Below are 22,047 nucleotides of genomic sequence, written 5' to 3'. Positions count from 1 at the left end.
TCCAGCAACATGCCTGGAGTACCCCTCAAGCTTCTGCCATCCAGCAGGAAGCTAAATAGCCCAAGCGGCCACACCCACACACACACACACACACTGGGAAAGGAGTTAACCCTTTCATCACCAAACCAGGTAAGTGTCACTAAAAGGGGAAGTGTACCATAAACAATTACACTGCAGCTGTTACCGCAGGCAATGACATGCGTGGCAACCATGTCCTGGGAGTCAGCCAGAAGGCCGAGACACTGCCACCACATGTACACAATACAATACATTGCCACGGGCAGCCACAAGTGAAGGGAAGTGTCACAGTGCACACCTACATAAACCTCGTGCACACCAGACATACAAAGTGCATAAATACAAGGAGAGGTTGCCAGGAGTAACCGCATGCACTTGACAGCAAGCTGCGCAGCAACAGCTCAGGCTGCTATACTGCCAAGTACAAACATGTTGCCAGCGGCAACCACATGTGAGGCAACATACCAGCCGCCCTCACCATGTGGTTGACAATAAACCAAACCACATGGTGAGGGCGGCTGGTATGTGGTTGACAATAAACCAAACCATGGTCTTGACAGCAACAAGGCTAGTGCTATTGCACTTAGAGGCTACGCTCCCTGTCTACTTTGCTGAGCCCCCCAGTACTTTGAAAAGGCAGTGAAAACTTATTGGGAATGCAGGCAGATGGGCTGTACGGGGACGGAGTGCCCAGCAGTCCAAATGTGTTCCTGGGAGGGGGAGACACTGATTACTGCACAGCCCCAGGGGGTGCCAGCAAGGACCGCCACCATAAGTGACTACTACCACCACTCCTGTCCTGCACACCTCTTTTGTGTATGTGAAATATATATTTTCTCATAAAATGCCACTGCCAAAATGTGTCACTTACAAAATATTCCTTATACAGAAAAGCACAAATTGGACTAAAAATTGACAAGGACAGCAGTAAAGGCCACTGTCCACATGTACATACAGCTCTCATCTCCTCCAATGGGCAGGCTATTGTCAGGAATGAACGTCGGCTGTGTTAGGGGCCTTTAACGTGCCCGATTATTGCGTGTTTCTAATATATCCTTATTAGCAATGAACTTATAAATAGTTTATGGACAAACTTCAGGACTTGCCATGTGAAAACATCTGGAGATGGAAAATCTTGTGTGGATTAAAATGAAAACCAGTGGCTGACAACGAGATTTCTTTTCTGCGCTTAGTATAACCAAACAGAAGTAAATATTTAGTTGAACTGTTGTCTTCCTACCCGCTGTCCAATCATAACACACATCACGGCTTCCAAATGATCTCGTTACCAGAAGACGGTTGTATGACAGCTAAAGCAAATTGCCCTTTCAGTATGTAAACTAGGAGTATATCAAGCAGCACGGTGATTACTGGAAATAACAGCATAATCAGAGGAACATTACATTTCGCTCCAACTTTGCTGAAAGTGGAGATGCAGTCAAAAGAAAATGTGAAGGCCATCCAGGGATGTGTTATACTGTTATGTCTGTGTTGCAGCGTTGGAATAAAGGGATGCAAATGAGATCTTGATAAGCTCTGCCTCTAATGCCACCAGCTGTATGGCCACTATCCTAAAGGTCATGCTCCTCTGGAATTCTGGGAAGAAAGGATGCAAATGAGATCTTGATAAGCTCTGCCTCTAATGCCACCAGATGTAAGGCAGCTATCCTATAACTCAAATGGCCTATTATAGAAATGAATGCTGTGGAATAAATGCAAGAGGAAATTATGTTGGGGCTACATGGCGAAATGCGTCAAGTGATTTTGGGTCTAATGACTGTCAATAGGAGTACAACATGCATTGACTGCGACGTGGAAGTAGGAAAATATCCAGAGCTGATGCATCTTGTGTCGTGGGTCACAAGTGATTTTTACTCCATTGACTTTGATATAATTTGCTTGAAACTTGCTCTAAAAGAACAGCAGAAAAGTCGCACATTTTTTCATTGCGCAAATTGTCTGCAACTTTCTGGGGCATGACACATGCCTCCATGTAGTCCCAGTCATATAGTGAAGAGGCAGTCACCTATAGAGTTTGGTAGAGATGGGTAAATAAGTCACCAGAATTCACAAGTCTGGACTCATGACTAGGACTGCAGAAACTACATGGTCCTTCATGATAACCATGTATGTCGCAACCTTTTAAAAACTAAGTTACTATCTAAAAGAAAGGATTAAATAATAGACTGAAACAGATATCTGTATACAAACTGAAAAACAGACCCTACAGTCTTGCAAGCTGAAACTTTTCCTGTCTCTTTGGGTTATACAAAATAAAGCTCTTGAGACCACATTGGCGGTCTGCTAGAAGGTTCTGATTGGGCATGTTTCCATCACTGCTCCTTTGCCTGATTTCAGTGGCCAATTAGGGATGCAATGTCCTTCACCTCTCCAGCTCCCACAGTGATGTTTCTAATAAAATTCTGGGGCTTTTTGCTAAATGTTGCCTTCTATTTCTTGATCTCGCTGCAGCTTAAAATAAACATCTGTGATATTTGCATCAATCATGTGCTGTCCTACTCTTTGATCTAGATTTGTCTGCATATGATAGTAGTACTACCAAAGCAGAAAAGTAACATATGAAGAAATTGTGCACCCTTGTGCAATATTTTTAAGACCAAATAGACAATACATATAAATTCTTAAAAACAAAGAACAGAGGATTGCAAATACTTGATTGAACCACTGAAGCCATTGATTAGTTGTCAGCAGTGACATATGGGGAGCCAGCACTTCACACTTTTGGCCAGGCTTGGACCAGAAGTAGATGAGCCAACCAGAGCAAATGAATGGGCTTTTTTTCCCCCCTCACATCCTATGCCAGGACATTCCCATTTTATATATATATATATTTTTTAAACAGGGCCCAGACAACCTCTTTAAGAGCTAATGAATTTGAGACATGGACAGGAGTGTACAAACTTTTGCTTAAAAGGATTGTCCCATTAAGACAACTTACCCCATATCCCCAGTTGTTGGACCAGCAATGGGTAAACCACAAATGTAAAGAAGGTTATCAAATGTTATATGGCTATACCTATGAGTGTTTGCCTTCGCTGCACAAAATGTTTGATGTATATGTTCTAAGACATAAAGATGATGTTAACTTCATGAATAAAGAAATCAGGTCTAGAAATCTAAGTTTTTACCCCAGGTACCGTTATTTTATCATGCATCCGGGAACTTACTAGAACATCCTTCTGGGACTTTTTTTCAAATAATGCACATTGCAGACTTATTTATTACATGCGATGTTGTCTCTCTACTGCCATGTTCTTGGTAGGCGAAAATGCCAAGGATATAACATCTAGAAAGTTAGTTGGAAATGGTTGTGGATGGAACTAGGGATGAGCGAATCAACTTCAGATGAAACATCCAAAGTCAATTTGCATAATACTTCGTTTGAATACTGTAATGTTTTTTTACAGTACAAATTGATTTATGTAGTTATTATGCGAAGTCTCGCGTGACTTCGCAAAGTAATAACTTCGGCTCAGAGGAGCCAATACTTTATGGAGTGCTCGCTCCGTACAGTATTAAAACGAAGTATTATGCAAATCGATTCGCTCATCCCTAGATGGAATGCAGGATAGGAATAATTCCTTCACTGCCTGGCCCAAAAACTAAAATGTGATTTGAGTTACCTGGAAATGGCTTTCAGCAGAAATGCACATATGAATGGTATCTTATTTAGTACACTACAGAAGCTTTTACTTTAATGGATCTAATTGCTCGAGTGTTCCATAAACACTGGTACGCCCACATTTCTAGTCAACGTCTGAAGTGGTTAGATACTTCAGTTCTGTTTAGACAGGAACATAATGGAGATAGATCCCTGTTTATAATTCAAAGTATAATTAGCAGGACCATGACAAGTCGTGATAAGGTATCATTCCCTGAAGAGCTGGAATAAGAGGGAACGGAATTTAGATAACAATGTGTGTCCTTGGTTACAGCATTTGGGAAACGGGCATAGTGATGGAGCACCGTTCCATCCTGATAACTGCCCGCTTGTCAGTGGAGGAAAGAGCTGAACTTGCACTACATACAGCAATCTCCTCCATTGAATGGGAATGAACTGATTACTGCCATCACTCATCCTCATTCATTGTTTCACACAACATTATCTGCTGCCTAGAAATGATTATTTAATGTGCTCCATAAAAGATCGGCAGCACCTTTATATCAGCAGATTGAGAATGAGCGCTCATAGTAACGGTTTCTCCTGATAACCTGCCCACCAATTCTACAGTATAAATCCGCCTTAAGGACCCTCCCCCCCCACCCAAAGAAAATAAACTAGCTTAAATATGTTGTCCATTTTCATGAGATAACCGGACAACTCAGGGGATCAACCTGTAACAAGGAAAAGATGATTAATTGCCAAACAAATTCTGTGTCGCCACTCTGGTACTCGTGAAAGGTCTCCGTTTACTTTGTTGCAGCAGTGAAGTCAGGTCAACAACATGTGAAAGCTGCAGTCAACCTGTGGCCTCGTCAGAGCACTGATGACGCTAGCGATTGCCCACAGCGGTCACATCTTGTTGACATGTTACAACTGCAGCAAGGAAAGGAGTTTGGCCAGGAGAAGTGGAGTGGCAAGGTAAATAATCATAGATTCTTTATTACAGGTTAATCCTCTGTGTTGTCCAGTTTCCTTACGAGACTGGACATGCCCTTTTAAAGGAGTTGTCTGACCCCCAAAATTTATGAGGGCTGAAAGGGTCTTTAACGAAACAAAAAAAAGAGGCCACTTACTTACTAAAACACCATCATGGTGAGGCTCCAGTTTGCACCTGGTAGCCTCCATTACATAGTCTGATATGGGTGTGGCTTACAGTCTGGCTTTGTTCACATTGCACTAGTTGTCCTGCTAGGCGGTTGTGTGGAAGCTTGGCTGTGAGCTGGATTACATCACCTTCAGACCTTGTTCACACCATAGGTAGCTTAGTGGTAGGACCCCTTGCCATGCTGAGAACCGTGACGTGGTGCATGTGGGCTCCGATATCTTCCTGACAGGAATATATTGGCAAAAGTCTCAGCTTTTAATATCTGCATTTATGACTAGCCAGTATAGTCAGTGGCATATCCGTTTGGTGCATTTCTTCTGTGATTTATATGATTATACTTTCATCCGCACAATGCTCCGTTTTGTGTAGGATGCCTTTGTGGTGCATGTGGACTGCGCCGACATCCTCCACCGTATGCAAATTTTTTTTTGCTGGGGATAGTCGTTTGCTGCGGTCCACATGCGGTGGGGCTGCTCCCCCAATGAAAAACACGCTACAGTGTTAGGGGTTGAGCAGCTCCCCCAGATTTGCCACTATATTTCTGTGTTTTTGTCTGGTTTTATATGTAGTGTATGTGCCTTTACCTGGCATTCAAACACTCTCCTTTGCACCTGGTAACCTCCATCACATGGTCTGATATGGGTGTGGCTTACAGTCTGGCTTTGTTCACATTGCACTAGTTGTCCTGCTAGGCGGTTGTGTGGAAGCTTGGCTGTGAGCTGGATTACATCACCTTCAGACCTTGTTCACACCATAGGTAGCTTAGTGGTAGGACCCCTTGCCATGCTGAGAACCGTGACGTGGTGCATGTTGGGCTCCGATATCTTCCTGACAGGAATATATTGGCAAAAGTCTCAGCTTTTTATATCTGCGTTTATGACTAGCCAGTATAGTCAGTGGCATATCCGTTTGGTGCATTTCTTCTGTGATTTATATGATTATACTTTCATCCGCACAATGCTCAGTTTTGTGTAGGATGCCTTTGTGGTGCATGTGGACCGCGCCGACATCCTCCACCATATGCAAAATTTATTTTGCTGGGGATAGTCGTTTGCTGCGGTCCACATGCGGTGGGGCTGCTCCCCCAATGAAAAACACGCTACAGTGTTGGGGTTGAGCAGCTCCCCCAGATTTGCCACTATATTTCTGTGTTCGAGGCTCCAGTTTGCCCTCCTTCTCAGAATGAGGGTGTGATGTCCTATCTATCATGCACAGTGCTGCAGTTCTACACTGGCCTCAGCAGTGTCTCCAAACAGTGCATGACCTCAACAGTCACATGCTGCTTGGGAAGAAGGGAAGAAGCCTTTGTCAAAAATTTCTGGCATCAAAATATCTCCGGTGAGAACTAAAGAATGAGACATATTGCAATCCAACATTTTAATTCACGGTTAATTGCAGACAAAAATGGGACATGTCCCTTCTTAGCGCGGTCTGGAGGTCTGCCCGGAAATAATATGCTGTTGTGTGAATGCACATAATTGGGTCTGTTTTTCGGTGTGGAAATCTGCACACAAAAGCCCCAAGAAGAGCAGGAGAATGAATAAATGAGACCTCCAGGCTCTACTCAAAATTACCCTACTATCATGCTATACAAAGCACCATCGACAATATCTCAAACACAGCAGTAGCAAAATGACATATGTCATGGCAGTCAGCGGTCCCTGTGGAAAAATCCATACTCGCGTGCTGCCTTCATTCGCCTTCTGGTACACGTCTGTACACTTCCAGATGGAGGGTGGTCACATGTTCCTCAGAAGCCAATGACTGGCCTCAGATGTGTGCTTAAGTGCCGCATTAATGCTTGGTGACGTGCTGCCTGGGTACACACCACTGCAGAATGCCAATCATTGGCGACAGCAGCTCATGTGACCTCGTCCATCTAGAAAGTAATTTTTGAATGGTGCCTTTGGAAAACCTGAAGCAACTGCTTAGGATCTTAAATGGCCTTTCCCAAAAATGTAAAGATATTAAACACCATTATTTTAGGTAGGCTTCAAAGATCTTATAAAAAATTGAGTAGAAATGAAAATGACTACTTGGCAGTGCATTTAAAGTAGATGAGGTAGATTTCTGGGTATCTACATAACATGTCTATTAGAGATGAGCGAATTGAAGTTGACGAAGTAGAATTCGATCCGAATTTCAGGAACAATTTGATTCGTACCGAATCCGAATTTCCTCACACTTCGTGGTAACAAATCACGTTAGGAAATGGAGCAAAGAACTCTGGGAACGAGGAATCACCCACAATGCCACGTATGCAGCCAGCTAGCCCTATGATGTCACAGCCCTATAAATAGCCTCAGCCATCTTGGATTCAGACATTTTCCAGTGTACATAGTGCAGTCAGAGACATTAGCGCCAGGCGCTAGGAAAGACTTATTTTGCAATATAGAAGTTCAGGGAAAAAATAGGGAGAAATCATTCCATAGTATTGAATCAGAACAGGGTTTAGTAGGGGAGGTTACAGCCTGGGTAATAGGAACAATCCTAATACACCTTGCTGCATGACTGCGGATCCAAATTACCATTATACAGTTCTGTAATTCCAGCAAACCGTTCTTATTTGGCTGCAAGTGCTGTTTGATACAGCCATTAACAGGGTTTATTACAAGGAAATATTTCTACGTATTATTTGCCCTTGTGCGGTGCAGTTATATGTTCTAAAGCATTTTTTTGCTTGTATTAGTGAAAAAAAAGGGGGCTTATTATCCGAGTCGCAGCGAGAGGCCTGAGCTCCCGGTGTCATCTAGCAGTCGTGTCTGGACCAGCAACCCAGCGCTTCTTGAATGGTTGACTCTGTCATCCACTTTATCCCAAGTGACATCAGACATCCCCAGCCAAGAGTCGGTGGGTTTGTCAGACACAACCCTTAGTTGGCATGGCCCGGGAGCAGGCCCTGTGCCCCACCTGTCCTCAACCTGCATCTGTCCTTTTCTGTTCCCTCAGCCAGAGAAGTATTATATGCTGTAGGCTCAGCTCCACTATACAGCGAGGATGAGCTATTTGAGGACAATCAGCAGCTACTGGCCAGCCAAGATGTGGAGGAGACATCCGGCACTTCCTCCGCTAGGTATGCAAGTAATTATGAGGGGAGTGGCCTGGGAGCTGGTGTTGGGAGTGTTCAGGCTCCTGACCCAGAGACCGTTGAGGAGGACACCAGTGACATGCAGACAGTACTCTATGATGATGTAACTGTAGCACTTGGGAGCCGGGAGAATTAGGGGTTTCATAATCGAGAGAAGAGGGCAGCTTGCCCGTGAGGCAGTGGGAAAGCCAGCAAGTTGCTAGTGTGGCCAGGAGTCAGCAGGGTGGCAGCAGTGGGAGGTCAGGAGCCAAATGTGCCCTGGGTAGATCACCCGCTTCGCAGTAGCCTACCTGTCCATAAAGTAGTGGTGCATGGGTTCACTGAAGCAGCGGCAGTAGGAGTCAGTCAGTGCGGAGTGATGGGGGGGAATAAATAAATCACCTACTCAGCGGTGTGGCAGTTTCTTAAGCCCCTGGAGGAGGTGAACATGGCCATTTGTAGAATCTGTGGGCAGAAGGTCAAGCGTGGCTAGGGTGCCAATGTTGGCACCACAGCCCTGAGTCAACATACGCAGCGTCACCATAAAGTTGCCTGGGAGAACTGTGGCTCCGATGTGGTGGCCCAGCCTGCCACAGCAACCTCTGAATAACCCAGTGTCACGCACCCGATTTCAGGCAGTCAAGGCTCCACCCACTCAGCCGAAGAGAGCTGTCTGTCCTTCCCATCATCTGCTGGTCCTGATGCTCCTGCCCCTACTCCTAGTCAGTCATTCTATCAGCAATCGATCACCGAAGCGATTGCCAAGAGACAACAGTATGCGTGCACTCATCCACAGGCACAGAAGCTGAATGTGCTCCTGGCCAAGTTGCTGGTGCTACAGTCCTTTCCTTTCCAAGTAGTGTTACCTGCACCTTTCAGAGAACTGATTGCTTGTGCTGAGCTGAGGTGGAGAGTCCCAAGCCATCATTTCTTTGCCAAAAAAGCAGTACCAGCCCTGCACACATATATAGAACAGAAGGTGGGCCAGTCCTTGAGCCCGTTGATGTCAGCCAAAGTGCACAGCAGCACCAACATGTGGAGCTGTAACTATGGTCAGGCAAAATACATGTCCTTTACAGCCCACTGGGTGAATGTGGTTCCTGCACAGGCACAACAGCAACTTGTCCAGGTGACGCTGCTTCTGCCTCCACATTCTTACGCCGCTGGTCCTGTGACAATGTCCGTCTCTGCCTCCTCATCCTCCACCGTGTCCACAGACTCCACTGCAGGGACAATTCACAGGTGCCCCTCCTGCATACCACATGTGCAGGGCACAGCAGTGTCATGCTGTTCTGCACCTAGTTTGCATGGGGAGGAACTGCTCCGCATCTTTCATCAAGAAATCGAATCCTGGCTTTCTCTGGGACAACTCAAAATCGGAACCATGGTGACGAACAACGGGAAGAATATGGTGCTGGTGCTGCGTCAAGGGGGGTTGAGCCATGGCACACATGTTCAATCTGGTTGTCAAGCAGTTCCTGAAGTCTTTCACCCATCTGCAGGACATCCTAAAAATGTCCAGGAAACTTAGCATGCCCTTCAGCCACTTATACACCACAGAGTACACCCTCCTTGAGCTGCAGCAGCAGAATGGCATCCCCCCAACATAGGCTGATATGCAACATTTCCACCCGTTGGAGTTCATGAATTGACACCTGCCGTTTGCTCAGGCCCTTTAAGGACGCCAGGACTACGGGATGAACGTCATTCCACTGCTTCATGTCCTGGAACAGATGCCGATACATCTGGCTGGTCAGGGCACTAGGAGACTTGGTGCCTAGATCTCATAGCCACATGGGCCCTGTGGGGGCTGAACTCGAGGAGGAGGATATTGGAGCACAAGCAATATGTAGCGAAAAGGTTGGTTTTTCTACACATGTGACAGGAGTGGAGGACCAGGAGCAGCCAGAGGAGACACAAGGCAGAGGACCCAGACACATTGTGGCAGGAGGCAGGGAGTCCCTACGAGTCACTCGCACAAATGCCCTGACGCATGCTCACTTGGAGTGACAGCCAAATTGTCACCATTCGACAGAGGGATGACTTCTGGCTCTGCACCTTGTTGGACCCTCGCTACCGGTCCAAAATGGGGGGGGGGCTTTTTTTTTTTTTTTACACCTGCTGAGAGGGAGGACAAACTGAACTACTATAGAGACATCCTATATAGTCAGTTGGCCACTGCCTATCTGCGCCATCATCCATCCTCTCACAGGTCTGACTTGGCGGGGGTGGGGGACTTCTGCGCTCACGTTTCTCTGCCATGGCTGCTGTGGGACTGTAGGAGCAGTTTCAGCTCAATCAGCAGCAAGTTGAGTCTAGAGTCTCAAATGAGCAGCTTTCCTCACCCGCCTAGTGAAGAAACTACTCCCTAGCAGCAGCCAGACCTGGAGCAGGACCTGGCATACTTTGACTGGGCAGCCAAACTGGATTTGTGGGCGCAACTGGCAGAGTTTGCCCTGGAAAAGCTGTCCTGCCCGGCCAGTAATGTGGCATCAGAGCAGGTGTTTAGCGCTGCGGGAGCCATAGTTACCCCCAAGAAGAATTTGCCGGTCCACCCAAAATGTGGAGATACTGTCAAGATGAATTGGGCATGGATCAGCCAGGATTTCCACCCACCAATGCCTGATGCATCAGACTAGATCCTCTATGGTGCCACACCAACACATTGACAAAAGAGACAGATTTATTTTGGCTACCTGCCTCAACTACTATTCTGATGCTGCCACCCGCCTGACCATCTTCAGCTGGTACCTCCACACTCTGTCAACGGGTCACTCTGTGGTCTCCTGATGCTGCAGCCACCTCCTCACTGTCATTGTGCCACTCTGTGGCCTTCTCCTGATGCTGCTGCCACCTACAGACTGGTCACTGGGCCATTCTGTGATCTCCATATGCTACTTCCACCTCACCACTATGTCATAGGCCCACTCTATGGACTTTTCATGCTGTTCCCACCCTCCCCACTTCATGACTGGGCCACTATTTTGCCTTTCGGCCTGGCTGACATCGTTTATTTGACCCTTTTTCTGATCTGTCAGAAGGAAGGAAAAATTATACGCACAACAAATCCTGTCTATGTATCAGCTGTAAGGCCTGCATGACGTGGATCCCTTTTTTTTGCATCAGAATTTGCTTATGATTTAGTAGCCAAAAGCAGGAGTGGGTACAAAACACAGAAGACGTGCAAAGATTCCATTCACGTGTCATCTCTTGTATTTTTGGCTTTAGCAATACTGATGGATTACTGACCAAATGCTGACCGAGTGAAGGCGGATGCTCCCCAGACAGGTTCAGTTTTTTGGGGGTTATTGTTCTGACGGATCAGAGGATGGGCAAAATAATCAGCAATGTCAACACATACTTACTGATGACACCCTCTCCACTCTGTCGGGGGGCTCTACTTGTATAAGCGTTTACTAGAACAAATTCTGTAGAAATCTATGTGGAATCAGCTGACGACGGTGTAAAAGGAGTGCGCTCTTTCACGCTATAGTAGGATCTTGGGCCTCTGCACCTAGCGCTAACATTGACCTGTAAGGCTGAGTTCACACTTGAGTTATTTGGTCAGTTTTGGCCCCGTAACTGCCCAAATAAGTGAAGTGTGCAGTGATTCTAAGAGCGAACGCCTGTCATCTACATGTCATACAGACTCACAGCATTGTTTCACTACCACAGTAGACTCCCGATGCGTGTTTCTGCAAGGCACAGTGTTCTACACCACTATACAGGCTCTATGCAGCCAGGAAATAGAAACTGTTTTTAACGTGATTCTCCACGAATAAATTCCGATCAAATCAAATTTTTTCGTAAAGTTCGGTGAACCGGCCGAATCAAATTTTTTAGAAGTTCGCTCAGGTCTAATGTCTGTACATTGAGGTATTTACTCTGTATAGTACAAGCCACATACAGCAAGGGATTAAAGGGTACCAGCTACAAGGATAAATAGCCTGGAAAATACACTTTCAGATGAATAGTAATTGCCTTAGTTTCAGAGTTCCAATGGTCATGTAACAAATCACTGGAAACATGAACGTGTACTTTAAATAAAAAAATCCCAGATGCCTGCAGCCAATTCTAGGAGGAATTCACTGAAGACACTAGGCTCCCCCCAATAGTGTCTGCAGGCAGCTTGAAATGCATTATTTTAATTAAAATGTGGCCAAACCTGGCAATCATCTAACATGTATGGAGTGTCCTAACTTTTCCCTGACATAAGAAGTCAGGGAAAGAAGGGTCAAGCTGCTGGAGTTCAACATGCCCAATACTTTATCACACGGGAAAGAGTCTGCCACCAGAGGCATCTGGCAGCAGCTTATTTCCCATCCCTACTAAGAATATATGAATGCCCTGCTGAGCTTGGTAAATCAATGCTACTCTATGAAGATACCGGTACATAATAAAATAACCACACAGAATTTGACAGATTCAATAAAGAAACATCATACCAGGAGATTGAGCAAATGGCTCTAAACATCATGTAGATATTAAAATATCTTCTCTACTACACAATCAGATCCCCATTGACTGCAATAAGGTCTGGCGATGATCAGTCAATGTGCATGAGCCCTTAGGCTCACAATCACTTATGGAAATTAACCAAAACACTGACGTGTGAATCCGACTTAGGCCTCACACACACGACTGTTGTTCTGGTCCGCATCCGAGCCGCAGTTTTTGCGGCTCGGGTGCGGACCCATTCACTTCAATGGGGCCGCAAAAGATCCGGACAGCCCTCTGTGTCCTGCCGCATCCGTTGCTCTGTTACGTAGCCCCGAAAAAATAAAATAAAAATACATGTCCTATTCTTGTCCGTTTTGCGGACAAGAATAGGCATTTCTACAATGGGCCGCCTGTTCCATTGGGCGGCTTTAGTGTTTTGCGGATCCGCAATTTGCAGACCGCAAAAAAACAGAACGGTCGTGTGCATGAGGCCTTAAGGTGAAAGAATAAACCTAAATCATTCATTTTATCGGTGAACTGACACTTCCCCATTCTTCCAGACACCCTAGGCACGTGCCCTCATGTGCCTTGTTATAAACGGTATTGCAGCTCATTCATTTGAATAAAAGCTGAGCTGCAATACCAGACAGAGAGCTGCAATAGAGATAGTGAGTGCATTATGTCTGTTCACATCAGTTGTTATGACCAGCGGGCAGAAGTCAGGGCAGGCGGCAATCGGGCATAGTCTGTGATATGTAAACCAAAGTCCAGTACACAGAATTACAAGAACAGACCACCTTAGCTCAAACAGGAGACTAGACTAGCTAGGAACTTAAGTTGCTCAGGCGTTTTCCTGTAGAGGGAGGCGCCTTTAAATATTTCCTGCAGACCAGCCATAGGCTGGCGAAGATAGAAGACATGCACATGCTGCCTCACATAAGGAGGAGGGACACGCCCGCACATACCCTAAATACCCACAAGGAACTATGAGCCAGAGTGCAAGCTCCGCTCAGAGCCAGGAGGGAGATGCTGGTGGCAGGAGGGCAGCTAATAATGCCGCTGCCTGCGCCTGTCAGCATGGCGTTCAGCAGCGGGGAGGAGTGATGAGTTGGGTTAACATCAGTATTTTCTTGAATGTGGGTCAGTGATTTTTTTTTTTTAAATCACTGAGACCTGCACTACTTTGGTCCGCGATGTGGACCAAACACACTCATTGAAGTCTATACAGTAGGTCCATGAAAAGCATCTGTATTGTGTCCATTTTTCACAGACCACTGATAGGAGATTCTCTGCAAATTAATTTTTAGGTGATCATCATCCGTGGAATACAGATAACACACACAGAGGATAAAAAAATGGACACACGGAACAAACACGCATGCTTCGCAGACATCTTGACGGATGTAACACAGTGATTTTTGTGAAATGTGATGTGAACGTGGCCTTAAGCATTAGTGCTGTTTAAATATCTGGTGGCAGCAGGGGGGCAGGGCCTTGGAAGACAACTGTCTTTCATACACAGAAGTACAGCCATAGCTACAGGGCAACTCGGACAAACAATGCCTTGATTCTGTCAGGTCCTGACAGTCTGGACTTTAGTCCAGCAGCAGCAGATGAGCGCTCTGGTCCTGGACACCATCAAAGTGAAAGAGCAAGAGCCAGAAGGGTCCCATCCAGGTTCAATCTGTACCCCTGGGCCAATCTATCCATCACACCAGAAATGTCCTACAATACTAGCAGACATTCCAGCAATGCAGACGTGTGCAGCTTCAGTGTGAAAGTTCAGTCAGTAACTGGTAATTTATGGTCCTGACCCCAGGACTACCTCACCTCATCTGCTTGGCCTCTTCTTCTGGGCATTGGCAGCTGAGTAGAGCAGAGGCACTGGGGTGTAACTCCTGATGACATGTTCAGGTAGCTTCACGGTCATTTCTGATTTATAGTGCTGCAGGCCCTGCATTACTGTCCTTCAGCTTCTCCAGCTGGTGTGTATATTGTGATTTATTAACGAGCATATCTCGGAGCCATATTTTATTATTTTCAGTTTATCTTCGTCTTAATCTTTCCTAAATATCCCCACGAGCAGTATTAACATTTGTCAGTCTTGGCCTCAATAACAATTTTTACAGCATCAGAATTGATGATAATTGGTCTATTGCTGATCTTCTCCTTTGCTAACACTGACCATAGCCAATTATCATCACAATGGCTTAGAGGTAAAAGTTGTTAGACCTTAAATGGGGCGTATTTAGGCTTAATGCCTAGCGCAGGGTAAACTGTACATTCAGCCCTGATGAGAATTACACTCTACTACAATTACCTGGAATTCAAAGAGAACACTCCAGGCAAGAGAAACAAAGGAAGGGTACGAGGCCAAGTCGGCTTCTAGTTAGGCCTCTTGCACACGAACGTTGTGCATCCATACTGTGCATTGGGGACCGCAATTTGCGGTCCCAAATGCACGTGCAACGTCCGTGCGGCAGCCGGGACGGATCGAGACCCATTCAAGTTGAATAGTTCAGTGGGGTTCAGATCCGTGCTTCCGTACCGCATCTCCGTGGTTTGCGGACCCATTAAAGTGAATGGGTCCGTATCCGTGATGCGGAGTGCACACGGGCTGGTGTCCATGTATTGTGGACCTGCCATATGCGGACCACAATACAGCCACGGGCATACAACATTCGTGTGCAAGAGGCAGAAAGAGTCCACTTATAAATCGAATTCTCCTTTGAATATAGACCCTCGAATTCTTACTGTAACCCTGCACTAAAAAGATGGTTAGTGCCAGGCGTCCTCTCTGACAAAGCCGACACTGTATCACAGGCAGAGTAGTGGCTGAGTCAGCTTCTTATGCATTTCCTGCAATTTACTGTGTATACCGTATTTCCCACAAGGATCTTATTCAGAAATCAGTTTAACTGTTTAAAAACATTAGCACAGACAAAATTGACTTTGTTTCAATCAGAACCCAGACCGACCGTACATTAATAGCAAAGGGCTAAAGTCATCTGCAGACCCCCGTGGTATTAGTATTAAATGTACTGACCTATGCTCCGCACACAGTCATGTTTCAGCTTAGTTCTGGCGAGGTTTATGGTGCCCGCACATGTGCGGACAATCCGCAAGATACTGCACTAAATAAACACACACCCATCAATCTGCACTATTTATTGCATTTTTGGTGCATTTGTTATGTGGTTTTTGGTGCAAATTTTTCACAGATCCATAAAAAGGGTGAAATCCACACAAGAAAAACGCAAATTTTAAATCTGCACGGTAGGTTAATTTCCGCACCTAAGGAAAAAAAAAAGCTAAGCATATGTGAGATTTGGTGAATTCCATACACTTTGCTGCTAATTTATGACACTGCAGTTTTTCCACACAAAAATCCACACAGTGTGCCGGCTTCCTTATTGTGGACATCAGGTTTTTTCAGAATGTAAATGTAAACTAACATCTAGTGGGTGAGACAATGCTGACCTCTCGGCCCCCTCTTGGGTCCTGTTCCTCATCTTTGTGTTCCACCTCTGTGCTGCCTTTTATTATGTATGTATTAATTATACAGTGTCAATAAAGTTTTTTCAATTTTCACTTTGTGAAGATTGTGGTTCAAATTTTGGGTGATAATGGCGCTGAATTAACCTTTACACACCACGTGAGTGAAAAACATTATCTAAAACAGATTGCCAAAGATTATTGCATATTTAATCATTTACAAAATATATTATGTAGAATTGCATATATCACTGACCTTCCCTGGAGTAAGGGCTAAAGAGTAGTGTTGATTGAGCACCAAAGTGCTCGGGTGCTCTGGCCGAACACATCGGGATGCTCAGGTGCTCTACCAAGCACCCGAGTATAATGGAAGTCAATCGGAGGACCCGAGCATTAAACCAGGCACCCCCTGCTCTGAAGAGGGGTGGGTGTCTGGTTCATAAGAAAAGGTCAGAAATTGATGGAAACCCCACCAAAATGGTTCGGGAACAGCATGGGCTCTGGATGCATCTTGGACTCCCAGGTCTCTGCTGGGAACGATGTTGTCCGAGTAGTACACTCATAAAGCCTATGCACTAAGTGAAAGGGCTGCCCAAAAAATTACAAGGAATCGGCACTAAAATACACCATTTGTTACACATAAAAGAGGGCATCATACACAGCCTTGAAAATTATGATTGATGGCCTGCTGGTGACCCTCAAAAACATTTGGAGCAAGGGCCTGCTGATCTGATCATCTAAAACATTATGGGTGAGGGCCTGCTGCCGCTTTGGTAACTCTAAATAACCTGGAACTGATCGCACGTCCCCGTGACGGCGATGATCCATTCGGATGTCTGCCCTATCAACTTTCGATGTTATTTTCAGCGCAAACCATGGTGACAATGGGAAATGGTAAATCAGTGTTCGATTCCGGAGAGGGAGCCTGAGAAACGGCTACGTCAACCACATCTAAGCATGGCAGCATGCGCGCAAATGACCTATTAGGCATAATTAGATGAGGGCCTGCAGGTGAGCTGACCCTCTAAAACATTATATGCGAGGGCCTGCTGGTGAGCTGACCTTATAAAAGATTGTAGGTGAGGGCCTGCTGGTGAGCTGACCCTATAAAAGATTGTAGTTGAGGGCCTGCTGGTGAGCTGAACCTCTAAAAAAATTATATACAAGGGCCTCCAGCCTAGCTGACCATGTAAAACATTATATTCAAAGGGCATATATGCAAGGGCATTATATGCAACGAATAAGCATGTTGATATGATGGAAAAGGAGAAGGAGGAAGATAAAAGTAAGAATCAACCATATACCATACTTTGTGGTGGAAGGGCTGCATGGGAATACAATCTATTCAGTACATTATAAACAACACATTTAAAGTGCCTTTATGTTCATCAGCTTTCCTCTGGTGGAAATTTGCACAAAACAAACTGCATAAACAATTGTCATGTTGTAGATTTTATCATCCGCATGGCGGGTCAATTTCCGCATGGAGTAAAAAAATAAGTGTACACTATTTGTTTAAAGAGGTTTTGCCATCTCAGACAATGGGGGCATATGGCTAGGATATTCCCCCTATTGTCTGATAGGTGCATGTCCCACCTCTGGGACCCGCACCGACAATGAGAACGGAGCGGGGAAATGAACGGAGGGCACACTGCACATGCGCAGCCGCCCTCTATTTATATGGGGCCGCCGAAAATAGCCGAGCGCTGGCTCGGCTATTTCCGTCTGCCCCATAAAAATTCATGAAAGCAGGGCCCGCGCATGCGCTCCCACTCACTTCTATGGGAGCAGTGCTTGGTGGTCGACGGACCCCGGGAAATCCGGGGTCCTCCAGCCACAGCTCTCCCCGCTCCATTCTCGTTGTAGGTGCGGGTCCCAGAGGTAGGACCCGCACCCATCAAGCAATGGGGGCATATCCTAGCGATATGCCCCCATTGTATGTGATAGGAATACCCCTTTAATCTCATACACTTTGCTAGTACTGTATTATATTATGGTTTGTAATCTGCACATGTGCTGGGAGCTTTAGACTGGCTGGCGGCTATTCCTTCCGACTCCCCCATACACGCAGGCCCCGACTGGGGTTCCTTGGGCCCACCAGAGAAAATTATTTTCGGAGTACAACTCCCGTATAATCTGATACCAAACCTAATAGGTTTTGATCCAAAGAAATAGACCCTAGTGGCAACTTTTTGTCTCCAAAGGGTGCCCTCACAAGTGCCAGAATTTTCTGCAACATAAAGACAGCCCCTATGTTAGCCTATGGGGGTAAAAAGTTTCAATATCTGTTCTGTGGCAGAATATTACCGTAATTCTGCAGCAAAACAGAATGCAAATAATATTTTGTTGCTGATTTCCTGTAGCTCCATTCATTTATATGGAGATGTAATCCATACAGAAATCCGCAACATCATTCACAAAGATAATACCCATCCTATTCCATTGCGGAACAAATTATAATCCACAACTTTGTATAATCCGCACCTGTGGATTTTGTTGCGGATTCTTGCACCACCTGTGAGGGTACTTAAAGGCAGCTTTTTTTTTGTTTTCTATTGGGGCTCACTATGATATTAGAGCCCGGGCACACCGGAGGATTCTCTGTTACTCTGTTGGGCCAGTCCAACACTGCCACACGCTCAGCCAAATGTGCATGTGTCCTTAAGGGCTCATGCACACGACAGTATTTTGCGTTCAGTATACTGGACGTTTTTTGAGCTCAGTATACGGAACATATACTGAACCATTCATTTCAATGGTTCAGCAAAAAATACTGAAGTGTCTCAGTGTGCATTCCGTTTCAGTATTTCAGTATTTCCGTGCCGTGAAAAGATAGAACATGTCCTATACTTGTCCGCAAATCACGGTGCTTGGCTCCATTCAAGTCAATGGGTCCGCAAAAAAAACGGAACACATACGGAAATGCATCCGTATGTCTTCCGTTTCCGTTCCGTTTTTTCCTGAACCATCTATTGAAAATGTTATGCCCAGCCCAATTTTTTCTATGTAATTACTGTATACTGTATATGGCATACGGAAAAACGGAACGGAAAAACGGAAAGGAAACGGAAACACAACGGAAACAAAAAACGGAACAACGGATCCGTAAAAAACGGACCGCAAAACACTGAAAAAGCAATACTGTCGTGTGCATGAGGCCTAATAGGGAGAGGGTTGCTTCACCTCTTACCTACTCCCCTGGGTCTGATCCTTCCAAAATTAGCCTCTTTAGCTGACATTTATGTCACTGTATTCACTGATCCATCAGAAGAACAGAAAAAAATAAAAATAAAACCCAAATCCTTTATTTTTACCATCTGTTGCGCTCATTTTGCATCCGTTTTTGTCAGTTCTGACAGAGACCTGTCATTTTAGAAGGAAGAAAAAGCTCTGCATGCAGGACCTTTTATACCGTCTAAAATAATGGATCTCTGATGGACAAAAATAGATGCAAAATGAGCGCAATATATCCTCAAAATAAAGATTTTCTGTTCTTCTGACGTATCAGAAGGAGGAAAAAAAATACTGTCACGTGAACCCGGCCTAATGTGTATGGTTACCCTAAAGCTGGCCATACACATTAGATAAAAGTAGAAATGGCCAGATTTGACAGCTTCATCCCACCATAGTTTGACAATTACACACAAACCATCATTCACGATGGCAAACTGCAGACCAATGTCCGCCAAGCATGTGATGCAAGGTTGGATTTTGTTGGCAGGAAGAAGGCATGATTGGCCGATTACAGATGATCGCTTGACGAAAGCCACACCTAAATATCTTCCTGGTTAGGGAGCCTTCACACGAGGTGGAAAATTCTGTCAGAAAATTTGCAGGATTGTCGCGGATTCTTGGGTGAGAAGTATGGTATAGATTTCTTCTATGAGAATCTCTCAATTCAATTCAATGGCAAACAAATTCTGTAGTAGAAAAGTCACAGAAAAATCTGCAACAAAATCTGCGCGCAATTCGTTGCGGCTTTTTCCATTGCAGAATGAGTTTGCCATAGGATAACATGGTGGAAGTCTTGATGTTGTGAATTTTCGGACTGAACTTTCTGCAGCATGTGAAGGCTCCCTTAGGGCTCAAGCACACCACTGGTGCCTGTTTTGCAGTCTGCAGACTGCGGATCCGCAAAACACAGATACCGGCCGTGTGCATGAGCTCTATACAGACAATAATAGGGCATATTGTATTTATTATTATTTTTTTGCGGAACAGCCATGTGCTGAGTATATTCCGTTTTTTTATGCGGACTAGAATTGAAGGGATCTGCATACAGTCAGAAAAAAACTATACAGATACGAGAAAAAAATATGCCCTTAGGGCTAATGCACACGACCGTATGTATTTTGCAGTCCGCAAAACACTGATCTGCAAAAAATACAGATAATGTCCGTGTGAATTCCGTATTTTGTGGCACGGAACAGCTGGCCCCTAATAGAACAGTAGTCTACTTATCCTATTATTGTCCGCACTATGGACATGTTCTATCTTTTTTGTGAAATGGACATATGGAAACGGAATGCACACGGAGTAACTTCCGTGTTTTTTGCGGACCGATTGAAATTACTAGTTCCGCATATAAAAAAAAAAAGGAATGGACACGGAAAGAAAATACTTCCGTGTGCATGACCCCTTAGTCTGGCATGCTAGTTGTTCACATCGGGGCGACACTAATCTTTACACGGCTAACCTAACTCCAGTTATTCTGGTGCAGTAACGTTGTAGGACTAAATCCAGCTCTGCTATCTGTAATTGTTGCTAATAATTTGTTGGAGGTCCAGAAGGCAAAAAGGGGATGATGGTGACCCACCCTATTGCACTTCAGTATAGGATTACACTGTATCTAGATACATTTGATACCATCAGAGGCGAAGTGATAGATAAAAACAGATTTCCCTGCAGCAAAAACCTTTAAGCAGAGTGCTGCAAGAACATACGACTCAGCAATTTTGGAAGGGTGTATATAACAAATATTTTTTTTTAAATAGATAATCTTGCTTTGGGGAAACTGGATGAAAGTACTAAACGTTTCATGAATCTGGGTTGATAGAGCGGAGAAGAACATGCGGACGTGCAGGGGAATGTGCTAAATAAACAGCCGAGTGTCTGGAACCATCCGGCTGAATGAATCACTGTCTGTAACACCTTACCTAGAAGCCTAACAAGTCTCCAATTGTACTGCACCCCAGCCATGTCCCTCTCCTACACCGCTATACTGCCTCCAGATGACACACAATGAAGAAAGTCATTTACAGGGTGTGTTAGCTGGGATTTTACATAGGACTGCAGGTAAAAGCTCAGAGATTTAAGGCTCATGCACACGACCGTATGTATTTTGCGGTCCGCAAAAAATACGGATGACGTCCGAGTGCATTCCGTATTTTGCGAAACAGAACAGCTGGACCCTAATAAAACAGTCCTATCCTTGTCTGGATGGTTCCGTATACGATCCGCAAAAAAAAAACACAAAAAACTGAACGGACACGGAAAGAAAAAAGAAAATACGTTTGTGTGCATAAGCCCTTAACAATCAGTTACGCACCGCCTAATATTTAACCGTATCCCGGCCATGTGAGAAGTTCTGCTCCTGGAACAGGACTCTGCAGGCAGCTGCCTGAGATCCAGCCAGCACAGTGACCTTGTCAATTTGGAAGAGCAGCTTAGACATAGGCTTTCTAGGGACTTACCTGCAGGAATGAGGGTGTCAGCGGCTCTGGAAAGCTGAGATATCAGAATTAGATAACTGGATAATAATACCAAGAGATGCGACTGAATACAGCCCCAAGGCATTGTCCTCTCCTGGAGAAGCAGCAGCTGAGAGAATGGCTGAAGTGTGCTGTGTAATGAGGGAAATAGGCAGCTGGAAGGGGGGCGGCAGCAGGCTCCTCCCAACAAACTATAGGACCTGGGAAAGAAGGGGGTTCCAACTCCTCATCACAGACCACCAGGCAGTCCCATGCCAGCCAGAATTGTGTACAAGGCACTGACTAAACAAACACCCCCTGCTGATTTGCAAGCCTGATGCAGGTCTTCTCCTGCTGTGCTCCTAGAGGAAGGCAGAAAATCAGTCAGGGTGGAAATGCACTCCTATTTCTGCTGATACATGTGTTGTGGTTCCTACAAATAGATGTCATTTTTTAAAACTGAGAATTAAAGGGGTTGTCCCATTACACCAACTTAAAGGGGTATTCTGGATATATTAAATTATCCCCTTTCCACAGGAGAGTGGAT

At 45.1% G+C, this 22,047-nt stretch overlaps 1 protein-coding gene across 2 annotated transcripts in view; it reads right to left on the bottom strand.

Annotated features, from left to right (window-relative positions):
- The window catches only part of PLOD2 (procollagen-lysine,2-oxoglutarate 5-dioxygenase 2), a 167,451-nt gene extending 145,654 nt beyond the window's left edge, over positions 1-21,797 (bottom strand). For both annotated transcript variants that reach the window (XM_044290206.1, XM_044290207.1), the window contains exon 1: positions 21,504-21,797. In XM_044290206.1, the coding sequence (XP_044146141.1) occupies positions 21,504-21,606 (103 nt within the window). In that variant the 5' untranslated portion in view covers positions 21,607-21,797. The remainder of the gene's footprint in view (positions 1-21,503) is intronic.
- Between the last annotated feature and the right edge of the window lie 250 nt (positions 21,798-22,047).

The sequence above is a fragment of the Bufo gargarizans genome, chromosome 4, assembly GCF_014858855.1.
Source record: "Bufo gargarizans isolate SCDJY-AF-19 chromosome 4, ASM1485885v1, whole genome shotgun sequence".
In the NCBI taxonomy this organism is placed as follows: Eukaryota; Metazoa; Chordata; class Amphibia; order Anura; family Bufonidae; genus Bufo; species Bufo gargarizans.
Note: the sequence above shows the minus strand (reverse complement) of the source record. Positions and strands in the feature narration are given on the sequence as shown.